The following is a 24,780-nucleotide window of genomic DNA, read 5'->3' on the forward strand; positions in this document are numbered from 1 at the left end:
GCAATAAAGATATTCAGGTTCCATACCTGAAATGAGTCTTGCAAAATGACTCCAAAACAGGACAATCACAAAACTAAAGTTATTAAGTAATGAACTTTATGATTAAAATAAAATTTTTAAAAGAAATTTTGATTAGTTTAAAGAAAGCACATTAGAATAATGATATACAATTTAGAACTAGAAGGGACTCTATTCTAGGCTTTTTCCTTTAAATTTTATTTTTAAGCAAATTAGGGAAGATTAAATATAATTTTAAAAATTCATATTTGGTAATTTCTTCTAATTTTTTTTTTTGCTTAGCTAATCACCTTAGTGTTTGAAAAAGTATGTTTTAAGTCAAGATGGTGATATTAGGGAAAAGGAATCCTAGCTTAATAAGTTTAGGAAATTGTATTAAAATCAAACAGATTTATCTCAGGATTTTTCAGAGGTACATAATATAGTATATATAATTTGTATTGGGACCTCTTTTCTGCAATTCTTCATTCCATTAGTACTTACTGACCATCTACTATATGCCACACACTGTATTATTTTAAATTGTCAGTGTAACAGTATGGCTCTCTGTTGTCTCTAGGACAGGAATGTATTATAAAAAGTAGGTTGGTTTCTCTTAATTGGCTTCAGCTTAGAAGGATGAATAGTAGCTAACTTTATAAAAACACCATTCATGTTCTTCTATAGTTTGGGTATAACAGATACTGCAAGATGGAATGAAATGATTTAACCCTTCACTTCCTTCCCCAGATCAATCTTATAAGGAATTCATATTAAAAGTGCCATTACCGTGTGTACTTGAGTAGCATTTCTCAAACACTTGGCCTCAGAACCGCTTTATGTTAATAAAAATTACTGAACTTTCTTTGTTTACATGGAATTACCTGTTCATATGATTTAAAAATTAAGGTAGATTATAAAATATTTTATTCATTTAAATACAATAAACTCATTTCATATTGATTAACATTTTTTATAACAGTTTTCTAAAAGTTTTGAAGAGTGGCATTGTTTTACATTATCAGGAATGTTTAATGTCTGGCTTAATAGGTTTCTTATATCTGCTGCCTCACTTAGTCTGTTGTGATATCACATGCCACTTGGCCTTTGGAAAAATCCACCATGAGAAAGTGAAAAAGAAAAATAATATATTAGTATTATTTATGGCTTTTACTTTAGGAACCTTCAGGAGTTCCCAGAACTCACTTTGAGAACAGCTGAACTATAATATTTAGGTGGTACATTGACAAATTTTTTATAACTTGATACCCTAATCATGAAATGATAAAATAGTATACTTTTTTTCTGTAATTCTCTTTCTAAAGCATTCTAAAAGACTTTCAGGATGGATAATAAAAATATTAGAATTTCATATCTTGGTTTCAAATGCTATCATAAATTAAACAGTGTTTTGAAGTTGTTCCAAAGTGCCCAAACTTTTTGTGGTAGGTAGATTTATTTTATAGTCGAAGCTTAGTTAAATCAGTAGTTGCAGTTTGGCCTTTCTCTCTAAGGTTTTTTGTGAATTACAGAATTCATCATAGAGGCTATATAATTGTTTTTAAATTTTGTGATGAGTACATGAACTATCAGGGTTTTTTTTGTTTTGTCCTTAATTATTCTGGAGATACTCCTTATGTAAAAGATTCAAAACATTTATTATATTTTGTAGTTGGATGACTTGTTTGAAGCTTTTGAAAATTAAAATTTAAACATCATTTTAGGTTATAATGCTATATAGTTTTTCTTCATTCAGTATTTGCATTGACTAGAATCTGCTAATTTATAACTTGCTATATTTAGGTTACATTAATTCTTTAGCAGTTTTTCTCCTCACTGAAGTAAATGATGGTTGGGGTAACTATTCTGTGAGTCAAGTGGTTGAACAGAACAGACATGAACTTTGACCCCAAGTAAAATGAAATGTGGACTAGCCAGAACAAATTATTCTATTTTTTAAAGTATATTTTATTTATTACAAAGAACTATATCACTTTATTTAGCAAGTATTTTATATGTCTTTCACATAATAGGTGAAGTATTACAGACATTTAGCACCTGATCACTTGCTGCAAATATGTCATCGGCTAGGACCTCTTCTTGAACAAGAAATTCCACAAAGCGTTCCTGGAGTACAAACTTTATTAGGAGCTGGAAGACAGTCCTTGCTACGCACAAATAAAAGTATGAACAATTTGTAATAGGATTTAGACATTCTTTTTTGTGTATGTGTCCTACCTTTGGATCCATAAAAATATGTGTGTTTAATAGGCTGCAAGCATGTTGTGTGGAAAGGATCTGCTCTGGCTGCATTGCATTGTGGAAGACCACCTGAGTCACCAATTAACTATGGTAGCCCACCCAGCATTGGTGAGTTGTTTGAGTTCATTACCAAGTTGATATCCTCTTGGTAAAGAGCTTTTGAATATAAAAATGTTTTAGTTCAAGAGAATTTCATATTATGTGCATTAGCATTCAAGTAAGGAAAAAGCTATCATTTCTTTTTACTATGTCAGTAATCTTCATAGTGAAGTCACGATATGTAATTATGGATTGTATGTATTGTACGTAATGTAGGTTAACTAGCTTATTGATATTCTATTTTTACAGAAAAACTGTTTTCCTAAAATGTATTAGATTGATTTTGTGGGTGACTGTATCACAATACACATTAGTTATGATGGTGGAAAACAAAAATAGTTCGGTTATTTTTTTTATAAAGCATAGTGTATTTTTCTGCCTTTAAAATTTCAAAGAAGGAAAACTGATGCAGCTAGGTCTTCCTTTTGAAATACCTCGTAGATTCATCCCTTGTCTCTTCTACCTGGTCCTTGGTCTTCCTGGATTACTGTAGCATTTCCAAACCAGTCTTGCTTTCAGTGTCTTCTCCCTCTTTCCCTTCCAGGTCATACTTAGAATACTGTAATATTAATCTTCTTTAATTCTACCCTTGCTGTGTTGTCCTTCTACTCAAGGTAGTATAAAGAGGTTGTTTAAGATATTTTAATGGTGTCATACTTCCTCTAGCACCAATCTAAACTTCTAATTTTCAGAGACTTTCATATTTTAGTCATAGCCTTTTCTCCCACCCCCACCCTTTTGCCTATTCAGGAGTGTTATTCTCCCTCTCCCACCTATCCAAATCGTACTTACTTCTTCCTTTTCTGGATACTTATACTGATCATCAACATTGCAGTTCTGCCTTTTGCTTAAGATTTATATGGTATATCTTTTTTCACTGTTTTACTATTAACCTTTTTGTGTCCTTTCATTTCCCATATCTCTTAAAAATAGCAAAGAAGTGGCTTTTTAAAAATATAGTATGGCAGTCTTAATGTTTTATGTAAGGCATTTTGTTCTGTATGTGTAATTATTGATATATGTGAGTTTAAATCTCCTAACTGTTGCTGCTTGGAAATCTTGATGATTTTCTGCAGTTTGTCTGTGATATGCCTTGGTGTCTGTGGGGTTTATTTTTCTTGTTTGAGATCCATTAGGTTTCTTGAATCTGTAATGTCTTTTACTGGCACTGGAAAATTCTCAAATATTATCTTTTAAAATATCATCTTTGCTCCATTCTCTCTCCTTTGGGACTCCAGTTGAACACATACTAGACTCCCTTACTTTATCTTCTCTATCACCTTCTCTTTTTTTATGATTTCTATCTTTTTGTCTCTGTGATGTATTCTGGTTTGTTTTCACTGACCTATTTTCCAAAGGTATCCTATGTGACATTTGTATGGCAGACAATCGTGGATGATTTTTTTTTCAGTATATTGTCTTGGTTACATAATGATATTTATATATTATCTATATATAAAGAACAACTATTAAAACAAAGGATTTGAGACACTAGAGTATATTTGCACTTAGAAAATTATACTAGGGGCAAAATGGTTTTGTTGAAAGAAGGGGAAGGTAAAATATTAAAGGAGTTTTACTGGTAGGGAGAAGTTTATCCTCTCTTTGAAAAACTACAGGTCTGTATAGTAAAGAGAATGTGTTATGTTATTCTTTCAACACATTGTCATGTAGCCCTGTGGTAGGCAATGCAAGTGCAAGAATGATTGACGGTACATAACTTTCATCTTAACATTTCCTATGTGAGTAATTACTATGTGCCCGGCAGTACTCAAAGCATTTTTCATTTATATTCTCTTTTAAAACCTAAATGGCCTATAGGAGGAACTGTTCTTACTTTATAGAGAAGGAAATTGAGGCATGGAAAACGTCGGCATTTTGACCAAGGTTACACATTTAGTGAGTCATGAAACCAGCCTGACTCCATTATGCTGTCTTATTTTCAGTAAGCTAAACTTTCAAGTCGTAGCATTTGGCTATTCAAGAAAATTGGTATTAAGTCTCATGGTCAGATTAGTAAATATTGCTGACATGGATATAGGGAATATGACCAAAATGTCTTGAGTTTTTTGTTACAGCAGAGTAATGCAACTGATATATTCAGGTATCAGAATTAATTACCAAGCTGGTAATTTTTGTATCTTTCTGAAAGACTTAATTTCATAAGGGTTAAGATGAATGCTTTTTTCTTCCATTTGTATTTTCAGGAAAATACTAGTTCTTTTTATTTAAAAAAGTAACTATTATAATGCCAATTTTACCTGTTTTTTCGTATTTGCATATAGTTTCTTAAGTTCCCAAAGAAAAAAAGCTGGACTAAAAATGAGTCTATTTATTATAGTCATAGTTTAGTATCATCTCTTTTTGGTTCACCTTGGTGACAGTCTTGAATGTTTTGTGACTGCTACAAAATTGGGAATAGGATGGAAGTGGAAAGAAAAGTTCATCAAGCTTTTGGCCTGCATGGTGATAAGGTGTATCATTTTACGTTATCACAGAGTATGGGTTAGAAGATTTTTTTTTTAAATATGAACATTTGTAGTACTGACTTAATTCTTTTGTTGATTCCTCTTTGCTATTTTCTGTCTAGCTACTTTTAAAGATTTTCTTTGCTCTTTCCTTGATCTATGTAGTACTACCAAGTAAAAAGGGACGTAAGGAAAAAACCTTAACATTTTAACTTTTCATAAACTATGGATTTAAATATTTAATATACATCTAGATATTTAAATTTTGAAGCATTTGAGATACAGAAGTTTTAAAAATAAACTTTTAACTTGGAAATAAATATTTACTGAAAAGTTGCACAGATAGTTCACAGTTCCTTTTATACACCCTGTGCAGTTTTTCCTAATGTTGTAATCTTATTACCTGGTACATTTCTCAAAACTACAGAACCAGCATTGGGACAGTATTATTAACTAAACACCAGATCTTATTCATATCTCACCAAGGTTTTCTGTTAATTGTCTTTTCTTGTTCCAGGTTACCAAACTGCACTTAGGAATTTAAGTTTTTTTGTTTTTTTTTAATGAACTTTCTCTTGTAACTCAGAAGATTACGTAAGATAAGTGTGGTGATAAATTGGATTTTACTTTCTTAGATTTTTGCAGACTATATGCAAACTTTTGTACTTCTCAATTTGAGTATTTCACATTTGTCTGAAACTTTAAAATGTGTAAAATAGAACTTCTAACCCTGTGAAACTTGTTATTCCAAGCCTGGGAGTTAGACTTCTTAATTCATTTCTTAACATTCGTTTAGTAAATAAGGCATGTGTATTTTATTCTAATCTCTTGAGTCTGTTTTTCATTACCATTGCAATAGCCACATTTGAGGCCTTGGTACTTCTTGCCTGGAGCTGTAACATCATTCATTCACTTACTAAGTAATTACTAAATCTCTCTGCATTCATTATATCTGGCATTGGGCTAGCATCTGGAGTTTTAGGATAAATAAGAACATGCTTGACCTCTGCTCTCCTTGAACTTATAGGCTACTTGATCCCTTGCCTCTAGTCTTATTCCTGTGCCCTAGGATTTAGCTCTAAATCAAGGTTTTGTAACTTTGGCATTGTTTATATTTTGGGCCAGAGAATTGTTTGTTGTAGGCTACTGCCCTGTGCATTGTAGGGTGTTGTATCAGCATCCCTGCCTGTGCCCAGTAAATGCTAGTAGCATTTCCCACCTTCTGCCCCTGGAATTGTGACAACCAAAAAATATCTCCAGATGTTCCCAAATGTCCCTGGGGCAAAATTGTCTCCAGTTGAGAACTCTAAAAGTTGTAAAAGGCATGTGTGATCCTGTCATGCCTCCTTTCCTTCATTGACTTTGAATAGTTTTAACCATGTAATGTTGCTCATAAGGCTGACCTTTTCCCATCTTCCCGCCTTTTCCTTGCCTCTACCTGTACTCTAGCTTTGTACAACTCCTTGGCAGTTCTTAACAGTCAGCTAACCTCTTAACCCTTTGTCTCTGCACGTTTTATTTCTGTCTGCAATGTCTCTCTTTTTTGTTAGTTCTATGAATATCTATTCATTCTTTAAACTTTAAATGTCTGCTTATACTTACCTCTTCTATAGCTTTTGTCACATAGTTGTGTCTATTTCCTTTTCTTTTTCTACTATACTGTTAGGACATGGAGGATAGAGATTATGTTTCATTGCTCTTTATAGACCCAACTCCTTGGCATTAGTAAACATTAAATGAAGAGGCAGTTGGTAATTGATGAACTGGAGTGGGACTCAAAAAATTCAGCAGTGTATAGGGGGTAAAAATTGGAATAGATGGTTGGAATAGCCAAGAGAGAGACTTGGTCCAAGGATATCATTGAATTAAGGGAAAACCTCAGAAGCTGGTTTTTAAGAAATTAAGGTTTATTAATGAATTATCAGTTCATTACACTTGAGATGTCAAAAACCCATACCTGTATAATTTAAGAACCAGGTATTGAGCTTATCTCAGTGTGTCTTTACCCTATTTTATAAATCCCGACTGCTTTGCATCTCCTAGTCCTTGATGTAAATTGTGAAAATTGAACTGGAATTCAAATTTGGAGAACCAAAGCAGTCAGCTGCTTTCTAGTCCTCTAGAACCTCTCTTAATGGGAGAGAAATAAAAGAAAAGAAAGGTCCTACTAATCTGTTATCATTATCTTCTAACTCATTTTCTACAGAAGAGATACATGATCATGTATTAGGCATAATAACAGATTTACTTTCAAACATACTTATGATCTCAGGTATTGTGCTTTCTCCAATCTCCGTACCCATATTATGCCTATTTTCAGATATAGTTTACTCTGTATTTGCCTATGTTAATAGGCATAATTTAATAATAAATGACATTAGTGGAGGGAGACCTGGAAAGAAGAGACATAGGTACATTAAAGCTGTTTTTAAAGTTAAATTTGGGGATTCATTTAATGCATGTTTATCTTGTGGAAAAGGTTGTAAGTAAAGCAATCTTTTGCTAATTGCCTGTTTATATTTTTTGACATTTACCATATTAGCCAAGTAAACTTTCTGTGTTTAGGTTTTCCATATCTCATCTTGTTTGTTGTTTTGCCTATGTAGTTCTACTTGTTGCTTCTGTCATTTTACTTGCTGCTTCTGCTGCAAAGTTCCAGTTTTGGTGGGTGAGGATAAGGAGTATTGAGAAATCTCATTCTGTGTGAGTGTAAGGAAAGCTTTACCTTGAAAAATAGCCTTGCTACACAAACATGCAGTTAACATTAAGAAGCTTTTTGTATGAAAAGAAGTTTTAGATCTCATCTACATTTATAGTTTTTTCTGAGAAAACTAGTTTGAGCAAAGGCAGCAAAGATTTGCTTAAAATTAGATTATAAATCTTGACTCGGCTTTAGTCTAGATGTGTGGCCTTAGGCAAATTATTTAATTTTTTAGCCTCTCAACTTCCTCATTTGTAAAATAGGGGTGAAATTTACCATATATGGTAATTTGGAAACTTAAATGAGATAGCAAAGTGACTATGTATGCACAATGTAGACTACACTAAATGTAACTTTTTGCCCTTTCATCGTGTAATTCTCATTTAATGCATTATTTTGCTAGTAAATCTTGAGTACTTTTAAAGCAAAGGGTCTTTTCCCCTTCTATTTTTACTGTGCTGTTTTGCCACATTTCCAATATTTGACTTATTCTACAGTTGGTAGTTTTTTAACATAATTTGTCACTGGGCTGAGATCTGGAGGTTAGAGTTAAGTTTTTCCTTATGTAACCATGTTTCTTACATAAGTATTAATAACATTGTATGTTATAAATCTGTAAGATTTAACATATAATTTAACATTTGACATCTAATTCAGTAATTTGTAAGATTATAATAATAATCTGTAGTTTCTTTCCTGTTCATGTATTCTTTACCTCATATTCTGTGAAGTTTTGTACCTTTTTTACCTCAGTCCATACTTTATCCTAAGTTAGGCATCTATTCATCACTTATTTAAATACATTCATTTTGACCTATTTTCTCAGTAACCATTTTCTCTTTCAGAACTCATTTTCTCCTATTTTTCTAATCTTAGTTTTATAATTTGTGTTGTTTAATCATTTCTGACTTAGTTATATTTTTTGGATTTTTATTTTTTGGTCTTGGTTTCTGTTTTTTAATCTGTCCCTTGAATGATATTTATTTACCTTTGTTTTTTTCTACTGTACTGTTAGGGCCTGGAGGATAAAGATTATATTTTATTGCTCCTTATGGACCCAATTCCTCAGCATTAGTAAATATTAAATGAAGAGGAAGTAGGTAATTGATGTAATTAATGAATGAGGTGGGACAAGAAAAGTTCAGAATGACATTCATATTTCCATTTGGCACAGGTTTTTGTTATTTTAATTCTCTTCCTTGCTCCCCTTCCTCTCCTCCCTCAGCCTCTCTACTTCCTTGTTTTGCCTTCTAAGAATAGGTAACTGTGAGAGACTCCTAAGATGTATTGCATTTTTGTTTTAAGGGAAATAAAGCTAATGTTCATTATGCCAAAGTGCCAAATATATAAAATAGACATTATTATTTATTTTTTTCTTTTGCTTAAATTTCTTTTCAAATTTATGATTGACCAGAAAAGGGGAAACACTTTGAAGAATGACATTTACTTAGGTGAGTTCAAATTGTTGCTCTTGTAGCTGTGTTTTATTTTCTTTTGTTAATAATGAGAAGAAATTCTTTTTAAGGTCATAGATGTGATGAGAGGTATCATCTGTGCCCCCTGCCCTCTTGTTGTACTATGTCTGGCAAGCAGTGTCAGTAGTAATTAGGAAGCACTAGCCTTTCATTACCCCCTTTTAGTTTGTGTCCCATATTTTTCCAGATTGTTTACTTTGATGTTGAATTTCATATCTGTTTAAGTGAGGCAAATTATCTTATTTTCTTCATAAAGTCTCTGACTTTTTATTTTGAATTTTGAAGTTAAGAATTGAACGTTTTCTGGGGCGCCTAGGTGGCTCAGTGGGTTGAGTGTCTGACTTCGGCTCAGGTGATGGTCTCACAGTCCACGAGTTCAAACCCCGCATTGGGCTCTGTGCTGACGGCTTGGAGCCTGGAGCCTGCTTCAGGTTCCATGTCTTCCCCCCTCTCTCTCTCTGTCCCTTCCCCGCTTGCAATGTCTCTTTCTCTCACAGAAATAAACATTAAAAAAATTTTTTTTAGGGGCGCCTGGGTGGCTCAGTCCGTTAAATGTCTGACTTTGGCTCAGGTCATGATCTCACAGCTCACGACCTCACAGCTTGTGAGTTCGAGCCCCATGTCAGGCTCTGTGCTGACAGCTCAGAGCCTGGAGTCTGCTTCAGATTCTGTGTCTCCCTCTCTCTCTGACCCTCCCTACTCGCTTGCTCACTCTCTCAAAAATAAACATTTTAAAAATTAAAATAAAAATAACATTAAAAATTTTAAACCAAAAAAAAAAAAAGGCAAGGAATTGAACATCTTCCTAGACATCTTGAAACTAGGAAATCCATGATCAGGCTGAATAGATATTTATATGAAGAGAGCAGCAGTTTGTTCAGCTCCATAAGGAAGATGAAGGGGAAAAAATGATGTCCCATAAAGTCTTTTAAAAAGTAAAAGAAAAACCGTGGTTAGTAAGATTTAATTTTATAACATGAAGATTTGATTGTTCAAAGTCAATATTGTGGTAGTATATAATACCTTTGAGTTTATAGAACATGTTGTCTCATTTGCTTTTCATAACAACATTGCAAGATACCCCAACTTTATCAAAGAAGCTGAAAAAAAGAAGAGGTAGTGACCAAGTCAGTTATCCCTGGTTGTGTTTTTCTGAAATATGCATTTAACTTTATGTCACATTTATTTAGCACCGTTTTGCCTTCTCTGAAATTCTTTATGCATTAGCCTTGTACCACTTGTGTCCATTTATTGATTTGGGTATAGGAGCCTTTGAATTCAGAATGTGAACTTTAGAAAGATTAAAACATGGTATGTTGTTTCAAGTTTATCTCTTTCCATATAAATAACTTAATTTGAGAGAAAATAATTCAATTCCTTGAGAAAGTATTATTAACAGTCTTGTTGGCAAACTGATTACATTCTAGTTTAAAATGAAATTTTGTTTTTTGAGCCCTTTGATTTCTTTTGCAAAATCAACTTTTGCTTTTAGCCATATTCCTTGTGATCTGTTCTCATTGTGGTCAAGAGATAAAATGGCAATCGGTTATCCCAAAGCAAATCTTATGTTATTCCCACTTCTTTCTCCTTAATAACCTTTAACTTCCTAATTTGGGGGAAATAGTCCAGAATGCCTTACCATAGCTTATAAAGCATTCTGGAGTCTGTGCCCTACCTTCCCATCTCTTCACTTGACACTTTCCCCAGTGTGCTCTGTGTGCTAGCCATACCTACTTCCTTATATAGTTTGAGTGCCATGTTCTTTCCAGCCTCAGACCATTGCACATGCTCTTGCCTCAACCTAGAATATGCTCCCTTCCCACCAACATTCTTTGTTCCACTTTCAGGTCTTAGTTTAAATGTCGGTTTTTCAGAAAAGCCTGACTCACTGATATGCAACCCCTTCCCTCCCCTGCCATATATTTAGGGCCCTCTGCTGTATATTTTAAGGTTTTTCTGAACCTTTTTTTTGTTTTGCTGACACTTCTTGTTCTAAGTCCTTGTTTCACGTCTGTCTTCCCTGCTAGACTACAGTCTTCATGAGGGTAAGTACTGTGTGTTTTCTTTCTCTGTTACATCCCTTAGTCCATACTTGGCCCATATAGGTGCTATATAAATGTTTGTTAATTTAAAATTAAATGATTAAAATGTTTGGCATAAAACTATATAGCTTTAAAAAAATGAATTTTTATTAAAATTACTATAAAAACATTTAAAAGTTTTATGGTTGAAATACCATCAGACTAGTTTCCAAGAAAGAAAAGAGGAGGAAGAATAATACAAATCTAGTAATTTTACAATTCTAGTAAATTTGAATCCTTGTAATTGTAATGTCTGTTTTGGGGGTTTGTTTTGTTTGTGCTTATGTACTTGGTTCATGAGATTTTTTTGCTTAACTCTTGGAATCATCTCTTTACTTTCTGTATTTTATTTTAGTATTTGTGCTCTCCTTTTTAGAGCTTACTTGTCTTTGTGGTATCTGCTAAATCTTAAAAACATGATGTCTTTCATATGGGAGGTACAACTAAACACCAAATTGACTATGTAGAGATTTGGAGGGTAGCTACTGTGCATACTAATTATTTTAGTTAGAGTAGTAAAATAAAGAGAGAAGCTCTCCTGGGTGCTGTGTTGCCCAGGTGATTATTATACTTTTCTATTCTCTCTTTCCTTTTTTGTGGACCAAAAGCTGTTTACAGGATTGTCCTTGTAATGTTACAGACCCCTTTTACTATAAAACTAAAGTTGGGAATTTTGTTCATTATAGTTAACGGTGATTTATTTGCCTTGTTCTCGTGTTGGTTAGTTGCTAGTTACTGGTGCAGAATGATACAAAGATCAGATGATGATGTAGAAATAAGCCAATCTGTGTTGAATTATTTTCCAGATTATCTGTGGCCCTCAAATTACGAACATTTGGTTGTTATTCCCTACTAATGTCTATATTAGTAACCTCAGGAGAATTGTGGCAAGCTTATCAATCGTGGCTCTATGGTGAATTAACTGTTAAAAGTTCCTTCTTACAGGATTCCTTCCCAAATAAAATTGAACCTACACTGTCTTTGATATATTTCTCTTTTACTTTAAAATTTTATTGGGAAAGATTTTAGAAACAAAACTTACAAACAAAATTAATGGTGCTTTGTATTATTTTATGGCTTTTGAATCAAACCAGGTGTAAATTCTTTGTAGTCTTATTCAATCCATTGTCATATAGACAGTGGTTATTGTCTGTTTTATAGTATACAATTCTGATGCTTTGGTATGCTTAGTCTTAAGGGTTCTTTTTTTATGCTTAAATAAATTTAAATGCTTTGCATCTTTATCCTTGGGCGTGTTTTTCTCAGGTTTTGAATTTAATCTCTTCAGACAGTTTAGATTTGTCATATTGCTCTTTTGAGTTCCTTGAGACAGACTGAGCTATACTTTATTTAATTAAAATTAATCAGAATGAATAGAGGAAATAATCAGTAGAGGAAACTTGGAAATCAGAGAACAGTTCAAAAAGCAGTCAGTCTCACTGGTTAACTGCTATTACTGCTTTGGCATATTTCCTTTCATTTTTTTTTTTCTAATATTTGTTTACCTAACCACCATGGTAAGAGTGCGCTCTTGGGAGTAGATGCCTGAATTCAACCTTGGACTTCACCTCTGGGAAAGTTAAATTTTAGCTTTCAGTTTCCTTACTGGTAAGGAATATCCCCTTCTTGGAGATAATAGTATCTGCCGTAAAAGACGGGTGAGATTAAATGAGAATCAATGTAAGATGCCTGGCATGTACTAAAGCACTCAGTAAATATTAGCCATTATTTTCCAAACTGTTATTTCATAATAGTGTTCTGTAGCCATTTTTATCCCCACTTTAGTAATTGTATTGTATTTTGACATTTACCCACATTATTTGAAGCAGATAAGACTTTTTCTGTCATTAGATTTTTTAAAAATTTTTTTTAACATTTATTTATTTTTGAGAGTGAAACAGTGCAAGTGGGGGAGGGGCAGAGAGAGAGGGAGACACAGAATCTAAAGCAGGCTCCAGGCTCTGAGCTGTCAGCACAGAGCTTGATGTGGGGCTCGAACTTGTGAACCATGAGATCACAACCTGAGTTGAAGTCGGACACTTAACCGACTGAGCCTCCCAGGCACTCCAATCATTGGATTCTTGAAGTCTCTAGCTCTAAGCCTTGGTGACTTTTTCCTCATCACAGCCATTTTCTCAAGGTGTTTGATTCCTGGCTTTAGCATAACTTCTCTTTTAGAGATTCATATAGCTATTTTTTTGTGACCCCATAGTCATATCTTCTTTTCATTAGAACATTTTTGTGGTTCTTTAAAATGAATAAAATTTTATGTAATTTTATGCCTTATCAAATACCTTACACCACACATTTATCTAATGAAAATTTTGAAATCACCAACACACTCATAGGCAACTTTTTGAACTTGCAGGGTGTTTTCTATAGTAATTATTCTGTAAGTGCCTGGTCATGGATATAGCATTATTTTGTTAGGAAAACTAGTTATCATCTAGCAATAAAGCAGTTTGGAATTTGTTTTCATGTGGTCTTGCTTACATGTTTATTACCAGTTTTGTAGTTCACTCAAGTTTAGTTTTATAGGTTTCCAAATTCTTGTTTTATAGTTATGAGTTCCTAATTTTACATTTAGAAAGCCTTTATTAACACAGATAATGGAGGTTAAAATGAAACCTTGGTACTGATTATCCAGAAGTCACTCTTTTCTACTTTAATTTAAGAATTGTTTATGTGGTTATTAATTATAAGTTATAATATTTTGCATTTTATTTACAGAAACTCTGGGAGGTTTCCAAGATTTTTGTTTTGTTTTGTTTTTAGGTTTATTTATTTTGAGAGAGGGAGAGAGAATACCAAACAGGTTTTGTGCTGTCAGCACAGATCCTAACACGGGCCTGAATCCAATCCCACAAACCATGAGACCACAACCTAACTTGAACTCAAGAGTCGGATGTTCAACCAGCTGAGCCACCCAGGCACCCCAAAGTGTTTTTTTAACCAGAATCACAGAATAAAATTAGTCAAAATATAGTACAAAAATAAATTTAGTAAAAATCAGTTATTCTTCTTATAAAGTACCCTGAGGTTTTTTATCTGAGTACCCCTTTCTCTGTATAAGAAAAGATCCCAGGTTACACTGAGATACCTGCTGAATTACATATTCTGTCTTTCCTTTGCTTCTTCATCTATTGTCATAAAAATTCTCTGGGTTTTGGAATCTACAGCCACATGCTTCTCCTTGCATTCATTATGGCACCAGCAGGACTCTGCTTTCATGAGCTGGCAGAAGTTGCAAACACTAGTTATACTAGTTTAGATTGTTAAGGGAAAACAGTTTTCCTTCACTGGAGTAGATCTACATTGTACAGCATGTTATATTGTTCTTTGTTAAGAAAAAACAGCAAAACCCAGAAAAATGTTATAACCTCTGCATTTTTGTTAATTCATAGTAATTAAAATTTTTTTCCCCAACTCTTTTTTTTAAGCAGTTTTACTTTTTTTTTTTTTTAAGGTTTTTATCATTTATTTTGAGAGAGAGAGGGAGGGAAAAGGAGAGTGAGCATGAGTGGGGGAGGTACAGAAAGAGGGAGAGAGAATCCCAAGCAGGCCCCATGCTGTCAGTCCAGAGCCTCATGTGGGTGGGGCTTGATCTTGCAAACAGATCATGATATGAGCCAAAATCAAAGAGTTGGACACTTAACCCACTGAGGCACCCAGCAATGGTTACTTTTGATCTTGGATAATTTATTGCAATTCCACGATGTGTTCTTCTCCATTTTAAAAGTACTTAGCAGAAGGAGAAAAAATTCTAAACATTTTGGAGGGAAATGATAGTATTTCTATTTCAGTTCTTTTTTGTTTGCAGAGATTTTATCATGTATTTTTCCAGTGTCCTCAAAATCATAGCTACTGAGGTTATTGCAGATGCTCTTTCCTGGCAGCTACCCAGTGTTTCCTTACAAAACTTGGTTCAAATAGTACAGATTTGTATACAGATTTCCCAGGAAGTTGGTTCAGATGGTCCAGATTTGTATAGTGAGGAAAATCGTAAGGTTACTTTGATTATGTTTATCTTTTCTTAAAATCATCTGTATTGAAAACTTGGTCCCAGGTATAGGAAAAGAGCATCATGTTCCTAGATAGAAAGATGTCAGTTGTTTATAAGGTAATGAAATTATCCTTACATTCCCAACAAATGGATTTTTTTTAACTTATCAGTGATCCTCAAATTGGATAATAATCAAGACTAAGACATTTAAAAATGGATGCATAGTGATGAATAGCCAGATAAATACTAAAACATTATTAGTTACAAAATTAAATTTTTGGTACTGGCATATAAATAGACATGTGGTCAGTGATCTGGCACAGATATACATATGTAAGATAATTTAATCACAATTTTTAATAGAGAGAAGGATTCATAAATGAAAAGTCTGGAACAAATGATTATTTGGGGTAGAATAAATGTCTTTAGAGACTCACTTCTGTATATACTAAAACTCCAGATAAATTAAGGAGTTAAGTAAGAAATTTAAACCGCAGAGAAGTAAAAGAAAATGTAAGTGGATATTTGTTGTATTATTGGCTGGTTAGGAGAACTCTTCATATTAAATGAGTAGAAAAAATTATTTTAAAAAGGGAAATATACTGAAAATTGTGAAATTGTGAGATGAAAGAACAACATAACATGAAAGTCAAGTATATTGTGGAAGATGTTTCTAGAAATATAACTGGAGAAATTGAAATTGAGATAAAATCACTTGCTTAAAGTCCCCACGGTATGAAGTTTGAACACGAGTCTGTCAAACTTAAAGGTTAATCTTACTTCATTAAGGAATATAGCATAGCTGTTAAAATGCTGTTTATGAGGGAAATCTTTGCAAAATTTTAGAAGTGACTGCTTTAGGTGTTAGAATCATGGATTTTTCTTCTTTCATTTGTGCTCTTATTTTCTGCACTGAATACCCATAGTATTATGATTAGAGAAATGAATCAATTCTTCAAAAATAACTAGGTATAAACTGGGGAAAAGTGACCTGTGGGGAGATTTGATTTATCATCCTTATACTTACAGAAGTAATGAACATGAGCCCACAGGTTAGATATGTATGTATTTATATCTAACATTAAAAATTTGTGGGCCTTTTGTTTATCTCTAATAGTTCTGTAGGCTTGTGCACATAGACTTTGTTTCAACGACTGTTCTGAATGATTTGGTACAGGTGGGGGTTTTCACCATTTTGTTTCTTTTCTCTCTTCACACTTTAAGAGACTGATATTTCAAATGTTTAACAGTGATTTCTGAATGTTTATTTTATTTGCTGGTCTGTTTACTTAGGAATTTGAGTAATATATGTTTAGTTTTCTCTTTCCCTCCAAATTAAATCCATTTAGCAGAGAAGTTGAAATGAAGAACTATTTAGAGATATTTTGGATATGTGATCAGTTTGACAAATCCTCCATTTTTGTTTTATTCCTTAAGCCTAATTATCTTATTATCTAATAAGATAATTTATTATCTAATAAGATAATAATCTTATTATATATTTATATGTAATTTGTTCATTGAATTTACCAAATATATAGTGATCATCTACTAAGTGCCAGCCATCATTGTCAGCTCTATGCTATAGCTCTAGGTAGCATTGTCAGCTTTTAGGTAATACAAGGACAAAAAAGACAAAAATCTGGCACATATGGAGCTTGTTATATAAGTTGTAGTTTGGGGAGGCAAGAAATAAACATTGAACATAATAAGCTAATAAATGTATACCATCAGCTGATAACTGATGGAAAAAGAACAAATATAGAGCTAAATAAAGGATGACCAGGAGTAGTTGTGGGTTGTGATAGGGAATGAATTGCAATTTTCAATGGACTGATCAGATTAGGCTTCATTGGGAAGTGACAGAAATCTGAGAAAAGACTTGGAGAAGGTCAAGGCATTAGCTGTATGGGGGCAGTGTATTCTAGCCAAAGGGAACAGCCAGTGCAGAAACCCTACATTAAGAGCATGCCTCCTGTGTTGGGAGAATGGGGGAGCATAGAGTGGCTGGAGTAAACCAAGTAAAGGGTTTCAAGTAGCAAGTGAAATCAGAGAGGTAATGAGAGACAAGATCATGCATCGCCTTGATAGGCTTGGTGTAGGAATTTGATGTTTATTCTGAATGAAATGAGCATTGTTGTAGTTTTGAATAGGAGTGATATTATAAGGTGACCAGTTAGGTTGCTTTTGAAATTCACTACAGTCTTACTAGAAGAGGTGACATTTTAATTGGCCTTAGAGGGTAAGAAAGAATTTGCCAAGTGAAGGAAGATAGAAATTTGCTTTGGCAGGCTTAATTTAAGAATATTTCCCATCACCATACTTAGGAAAATAAATGTACTTTCAAACCAAGTCCTATATGTTACTTGATTTATAATAATGTCATATAAGGAACTTACTCCTTTGTGACCCCTTATATCTGTTTAACCATGCTCATTTTAAAAATTAATGTTCTAGTTTAATAAAATTTAAGGAGTTTCTATAATCCAAGAGACATTTCCTTATTACTCAGAAATCCAATTAGTCTATTAACAGTTTCTTTAGAAAGTGAATAATTGCCATTTGCCTTTTTGTCATAAAACTACAGATTAAATTGACCATCATGTGTATGTTATTAACTAAGATTCATTTATATACTTTTTTATTTAAAGGCTCTATACTCAGTTGTGGGAAATATGAGTAAGAATTTCTTTCCTTAGGGTACTTAAGATCAGATAAGGGAGATAGACATTATGCAAATGGTATAGTAAAAGAAAATGTTGAATTCATTGAATGGGAGTCCTAGAAAATCCTTCTCTCTACCTTTGTAAAATTTTTTACCTATTTAATTTGGTCAGGTCTTCAAATTCAGCCTCCTCAGGTTAACTTCAACTATTGAACCATACTTAAATTTTCTTCTCTAACTCCCTGTATCAAGTTTGAACCATCATCTTATTACCTGCTAATTCTACAGACTGTTCTGCATAGGTTATCTTTTAGTTACTGTTGCACAAAGTTTGTAATTTGTCTGAAATCTAAGGACTTGGCTAAAATAGTTAATTGGTAGCCAAGCATAACAAAAGGTAGCGTAGAATATAGTTTTAACTGTAAATATATTTTACTTAAATATATTGTTTCTGATAAGTTTTACTTGAAAAGTTAATTGTAAAGTAGCTTTTTGAAAGAGATATTCTTGGGGCGCCTGGGTGGCTCAGTCGGTTAAGCGGCTGACTTCGGCTCAGGTCATGATCTCGCGGTCCGTGAGTTCGAACCCCGCGTCGGGCTCTGTGCTGACAGCTCGGAGCCTGGAGCCTGTTTCCGATTCTGTGTCTCCCTCTCTCTCTGACCCTCCCCCATTCATGCTCTGTCTCTCTCTGTCTCAAAAATAAATAAACGTTTAAAAAAAAAAAAAAAGAAAGAGATATTCTTTTTTTAGCCTCCTAAAATGAAAATAAAGATTTAATCCCAATTTAGAAAGATTCAGTAAAAAAACTATGTTTAAGAGACAAACAACATTTTTCTTTACTTAGGGCAAGGATTTTTTGCTTAGAAAATACTTCATTAACTCGATTTTTAAATGGTCTTTATAATGAATTTATTTTTACAAATTTTGACATGCATATGCCTGATCATCCTTAAAATAATAGTTTTGATATTGTAATTATCTCCAATAATCATATTTTTATGCCTGAAAGGTGTTAAATACCTCAATAAAATTTGTGATTTTGAAAATATTGTAAATTTTGGTTAGCGGGAATTAAATTACATCTTAGTAACACTGTCAGCATTTGTGTTTTTTGTCATCACTGACTTTCTTATAAAATAGACAGGTAAGTTTGGGATGTCATTGATCTTAGTGTTTGGATAAGATCATTTTGAGTTCTCCTTTATCATCAGGACATTTGATGTCTGGTGGATTTTGAACCAAAGCACTAGAGGATGTCTTTTACCAGGCTATTTGAACCAAAGCACTAGAGGATGTCTTTTACCAGGCTATTTCTGTGCATAAGGAAAAATGTGTCAGGTTTATTAGAAAATTAATGAATTACTGTTGTTGTATAAGTAGCTGAAGCCTAAATATGCTAATTCACAACTGTCAAAGCTTATCTCAGATATCCCAGATGTTAAAATAGATTGTAGCATAGAGCTTATGTGCTAACAGCAAAAGGTACACTCTTAGAATATAAAATAATTGATGTAGTAAAAGAACATGTAAATATGTAGTTATTCTTTGACATATCATACAAAGCATTTTTCTACATTTCTCTTCGTAAGTCCCCAAGATTGATTTTTGCTTTTAAATGGAGTGTGAGGCAAACATTTGTTGTACATAAATAAAATAATACTGATTTTTTTTTTTTATGATACACCAATATACTTGTATTTCATCAACTTTAGGATATAATTGCTAGGCTCTGAATCTAGGTTAAATAGTATTTTGTATGTATATTTAAATTTTCTTTGGGACCAAATTCAAGTAAGAAGCTGCAGTGTTTATCTAAAGTAGATGGCAGTCATAGTCAGAAATAAAAAGTCATATATTAAAATAATTTTAAAAAGTGTATTAAAGGGAATCTATCGTTGAAATAACATCCCTGCAGATTAGTCAGAATGTATTTATTGAGCATTGTCTTTGTCCATAATTATCAGAATAGAAAATACAGTAGTGATTTAGTTAGAAGATAACATTTTGGGCTGGAGTCAGCACATCAGGCTCTGGGCAGAAGATAAATTTCAGACATATCATGAAAGATGGTTAAAATGGATGAGTTGAAAAATAGAGCTAATAGGTTCTAGAGAGGGAATCATTATGCAGGTGTTTGGCAAGATCCCCAGTTTAATTATTTCTTAAAATAATGCAATATATTATTCCTCACTCTTCATTTATGCAAAGTTTTTGAGTACTAGCCAGAGAATAAAGAAGTCTAAATTTAATCCTAGCTTCATGTCTTTCTTATTTTGTGACTTCAGACAGTCATAAACTGACTTTGCTTGTTTGTAAAATGAGGACAATAGCGCCTGACTTACTTCTGGTGAAATAATGTGTTTTTCTTGACTATTTTAGGGAATTTTAACTAGGAACCATATGCATTAGAAAAAGTGTCTTTATTTTTACCAACATATGAGAAGTTGGAGTATGTGAATTCTTGAAAGATGGTAATTGAGAAAATGAATTTCTGAATTACACTCCTATTTCCCCTTTTTCTTGGTAGCGGATACTTTGTTTTCACGGAAGCTGAATGGGAAATACAGGCTTGAGCGACTTGTTCCAACGGCAGTCTATCAGCACATGAAAATGCATAAGCGAATTCTTGGACACTTGTCATCTGTCTACTGTGTAACTTTTGATAGAACTGGCAGACGGATATTTACTGTAAGTAATTTTTGAAGTATTATCTTAATTCATATAAGGCATTGAAGAAACACTGCTTATAGTTGAACTTGAAATAGAGCTTTTGATTTTTTTCTTTTAATGAAAAACTGAATATTCAGGTAATTTAGCTTACTATAATAAAAGATATTACTTGAAGTTGAACTTGATCCAGGTTTGGAAAGTTCCTAAAGGACATGTTGTAATACATGCACAGCTATATGATAGTGCTACATTATGGATAAATGTAATTCTGAGCATTATATCAAATTTGCAGTTGGACATTTTATAAAATGTCATATAATAATCTAAATTGTATACAGGGGCATTTCTAAAGTGTGTTAAGCAAATTAGAAGAGACTATTAAATGTATCTTTTTATATTATCCTTAGCACCTCATTTCTTCAGTGTATCTGATGTTGTGTTTAAAGAGGCTCTTTGGGTTTATTTGCTGTTGTTTCTTTTAGCTTGTTAATGGAGAAAAGCAGCTTTTCAGCTTTAACTTAGAAAATTACTTTTGGAAATATTTTTATTTTTAGTTGCTTTATTATATCCATTAAGGGTAATAGTTATTACACTGTTCTTATAATTAAATACTACCCTGTGGGCTGAAGGTATGCATTCATTCACAAAGCCCTTAATTTTCTTTGAAGTAAGGAAATAGGAAATGGAAGTTAAAATAGAAATTCCTATCTCTGTCTTTGGAGAGCAGCTGAGAATTTTATACAGTTTGGGACAATTACAGATTCTTCTTTTTTTAATGTTTACTTATTTTAGAGAGTGAGAAGGAGAGAGAGTGAGCATGCAGGTGGGGGGAGGGGCAGAAAGAGAGGGAGACACAGAATCCAAAGGAGGCTCCAGGGTCTGAGCTGTCAGCACAGAGCCTGATACGGGGCTCGACACAGGGCTCCATTTCAGGGACTGCGAGCTCATGACTGGAGCTGAATTCAGATGCTTAACCAACTGAGCCACCCAGGCACCCCCAGATTCCTCTTTTAAGTAAATGTGCCTGTAAAATAAGATTTACTTATATCTTCTTCTTCTCTACCCATACACCCAGTCATCTGTAAAATGTTTGCTTAAACAGCAGGATGTGGGAAAGGATTTCCATACATATCTTTTCCCTGGTTCTAATCTACTCAGGCATTTTCAGATCATTTCTTAGATTAGTATTCTCTTTCACCTTCTTTTGCACCTTTCCCCATTGTTCTCTGTGAAGCAAAATAAAAGCGAAATTTTCTGACAGGTCATTATTTTCAAAGTGGAGAACCGGTATCTATAAATTCGCCCAAGTGCTTGATATACCTACAACAGTAATTTGCTTTCAAATGGTAATGGGGAATCACATTTAGCTTTTTCAGGCTCAGTATACTAATATTTAAATTCAGTTCTCAAAACAAAGTAAATTTCACATTTGTCATGTTTAAAAGGATTCTTTGAAAAAAGTAATAAGCTGAAATTATGAGAAAGAAGCATTATGTTGTGTTTGTACTTCATTTTGGTGAGTATAAAGTTAATGCCATTGCATTGAGGCTATAAAAATATATAACTTGGGGCGCCTGGGTGGCTCAGTTGGTTGAGCATCCGACTTTGGCTCAGGTCATGATCTCACAATTTGTGGGTTTGAGCCCCATGTCGGGCTCTGTGCTGACCGCTTGCTCAGAGCCTGGAGCCTGCTTCAGATTCTGTATCTCCTTGTCTCTCTGCCCCTCTCACACTCACGCTTTGTCTCACTGTATTTCTCAAAAATAAATAAATGTAAAAAAAGTAAAAATAAAAAAAATTAAAAATATATAACTTAATTTTTAATGTTAGTAAAATACCTTGTGGGGATTCTTTCTTTAAAAATGATAGGGTGGTAAGCATTTGTTTTTGTAGTTTATGACGCATTATGTGTATTTTAATTTGATTTAGGTACATAATCTAGAATTTTTTTGCAGGAAAATGCAGTGCAATAATGTGCTGATGCTATCTCATGAGTTTGGTAGAGTGGTAGGTAAGAAGTTTGGAAGAGCAGCTCTTTGAACTTAAGGGGTAACAAACTACTTCTGTGGGTCAAATCCAGCCTTCTACCTGTTTTTGCAAATAAAATTTTATTCCAACACAAGCATGCTTAGTTGTTTACATGTTGCCTATGCTTGCTTTTGCACTACCAAATGGCAGAATTGAGTAATTATGACAGAGGCTGGCATGTTTGAGTATTTATGGTTACAAAGCCTAAGATAATTAGTGGCCCTGTAGGGAAAAAATCTGCATGCAGCTCCTGTTCTAGATTTGGGGAGAAGGAATGCTGTGTGAAGAAGAAGCTGTTTTTTGGGGCTCCTGAGTGGCTCAGTCAGTGGTTATGCTTCCGACTTCAGCTCAGGTCATGATCTCACACCTGGTGAATTCAAGCCCTGTGTTGGGCTCTGTGCTGACAGCTCAGAGCCAGCCTGGACCCTGCTTTGGATTCTGTCTCCCTCTCTCTCTGCCCTTCGCCCACTCGCAATTCTGTCTCTCTCTCTCAAAAATAAACATTTAAAAAAAAAAAAGCTGTTTTTGATGATTTTTCTACAGTTGAGGACACATACTTAAAGGGAGGGAAATAATGTTTATGTTATTTTATATGGTCTTACCAGAGCCTAAAATTGTTGATGTTTTATGTATGTGATATAATTTGCTAGTTGGGCCAAACTCATAGTACTGTAATTTTGTACTGGTGATTTGCAGTTATAGAGTCCAAAATGTTACTATGTGATAAGAAATAAAAGGTATGAGAGTACTCTTATTTAAAATTTCCTTGTATTTTTATAATTCCCACCTCAAGTGGCAATGTGGTACATATGTGTTCACTGTTCATATTAACTTCATAAAGTAGGATGGCTGCTCATCCCACTGAAACACACTAGCCACTGACTGACTTTTGAAAATCAGTCTTGAAAACTGATGGGATAAAGCTTTAGGATAGTAGATATCATGATTGACCAATGAGACATTCCTGTGAGAGAGCACACTGTTGTTATTTATTGGAACAACGGTTCAGTAATAGATCAACTCAGTTTTATCTTTTTATGTATTTGGTATCTTAAGACCTTACATATTTATTCCTAAAGTTCTTGTGTAGATGTATTTGAAAGTTTTTGTCCAAGGGACGACATATTCTCTTGAGTCCTTTCTCAGTAGACATAGCTAGGGACAAAATAGATAGCACTGTGTTTAAGGGCGTCAACTTTGGCATTAGGGGGTGCTTTACCACTTTACCCCCTTCCTAGCAGCTTTACAGCTTTACCACTTCCTAGCAGTGTAATTTGGACAGATTACCTCATCACTTTAATCTCTAGTTTTCTCATCTCTAAAAAAAAGGAGGGAGGGGAAATAGACAATAATAATACCAACCCCAGAAGATTTTTATATGATTACATGAAATAATGCATGTAATCAGTGTAGAACAAGCTCTACAGTAAGCAATCATTAAGTTTTACCTACTGCTGTCGATTTTATAGATAGATTTAAATTTTATCCATTTCATTTTCTTACTAAAATCTTATTTGTAAATTCTATACAAGAACAAAAATGAAATCACTTTAATAAGAGAAATTCTATAATAGGAAAATTTACAAATATTTTGTACTAGAATGTTGTAACAGATATTTCCCAGTAGAATAATGATAAGAACCCAGAGAGGGAGACAGCATTACTACCAAGTCAGACTTGCTTCCTAATTCTCTTAGTTTGTAAGTTGTTTTACTTGGTTTTAGAATCATTTCCTTAAATAATATTTACCAAAGAAAAGCAGAGTTAATGAATTTTCTCAGGAGTAAGCTATTCACTCATAATACACAAAGTATGTTGAGAACCATATAAAAATATTCTTCCCTTCCCCTTTATAGAAGAAAAATATATCTCTCTTTTCAAATTAAGGCAAAAGGGCATAAAATACTTCCATAAATGCTGTAGGTTACAGCCAGACACTCTTCCAGACACTTAGTATCTAGAAATGAAAGAGTATCTGTCCCTGGAAAGTTCATCAGTAGTCAACAGACAATATTGATACAATTGATAAGAAACTTGAAAGAGGCTATATAAGATACTGAAGTGTCATAGAGGGAGAGGTATCTAATGCAGTGTGTTGTAGAAGATGGTAAGGGAAACACTAGGGGTAACACCTCAGCTGAATTTAGCTGGATATTGCAACTTAGGGAAAGGCATTTATAAACCTTAGAAGAATGTAACAGGCAGTTGTGTATTGTTAGATATGGCAAAGAATAAATATAGATAATCATTTAAACAAGGGCTGGAGATATTAGTGGGAGACAAAATCATCAAGATCCTTTTGATGATGTATGAAGGGGAGTGGGTTTCTTT

General features: G+C 33.5%; 1 protein-coding gene across 4 annotated transcripts in view; it reads left to right on the top strand.

The window, feature by feature from the left end:
* Positions 1-24,780, top strand: part of PHIP (pleckstrin homology domain interacting protein) — a 149,766-nt gene that overhangs the window by 13,440 nt on the left and 111,546 nt on the right. For all 4 annotated transcript variants that reach the window (XM_047101820.1, XM_047101817.1, XM_047101816.1 and 1 more), the window contains exons 5-7: positions 2,031-2,181; positions 2,269-2,367; positions 20,279-20,439. In XM_047101820.1, the coding sequence (XP_046957776.1) occupies positions 2,031-2,181; positions 2,269-2,367; positions 20,279-20,439 (411 nt within the window). The remainder of the gene's footprint in view (positions 1-2,030; positions 2,182-2,268; positions 2,368-20,278; positions 20,440-24,780) is intronic.

This window comes from Lynx rufus, unplaced genomic scaffold (genome assembly GCF_022079265.1).
Source record: "Lynx rufus isolate CCGP_SWC_20201006 ecotype Redwood Valley unplaced genomic scaffold, mLynRuf1.p SCAF_6, whole genome shotgun sequence".
In the NCBI taxonomy this organism is placed as follows: domain Eukaryota; kingdom Metazoa; phylum Chordata; class Mammalia; order Carnivora; family Felidae; genus Lynx; species Lynx rufus.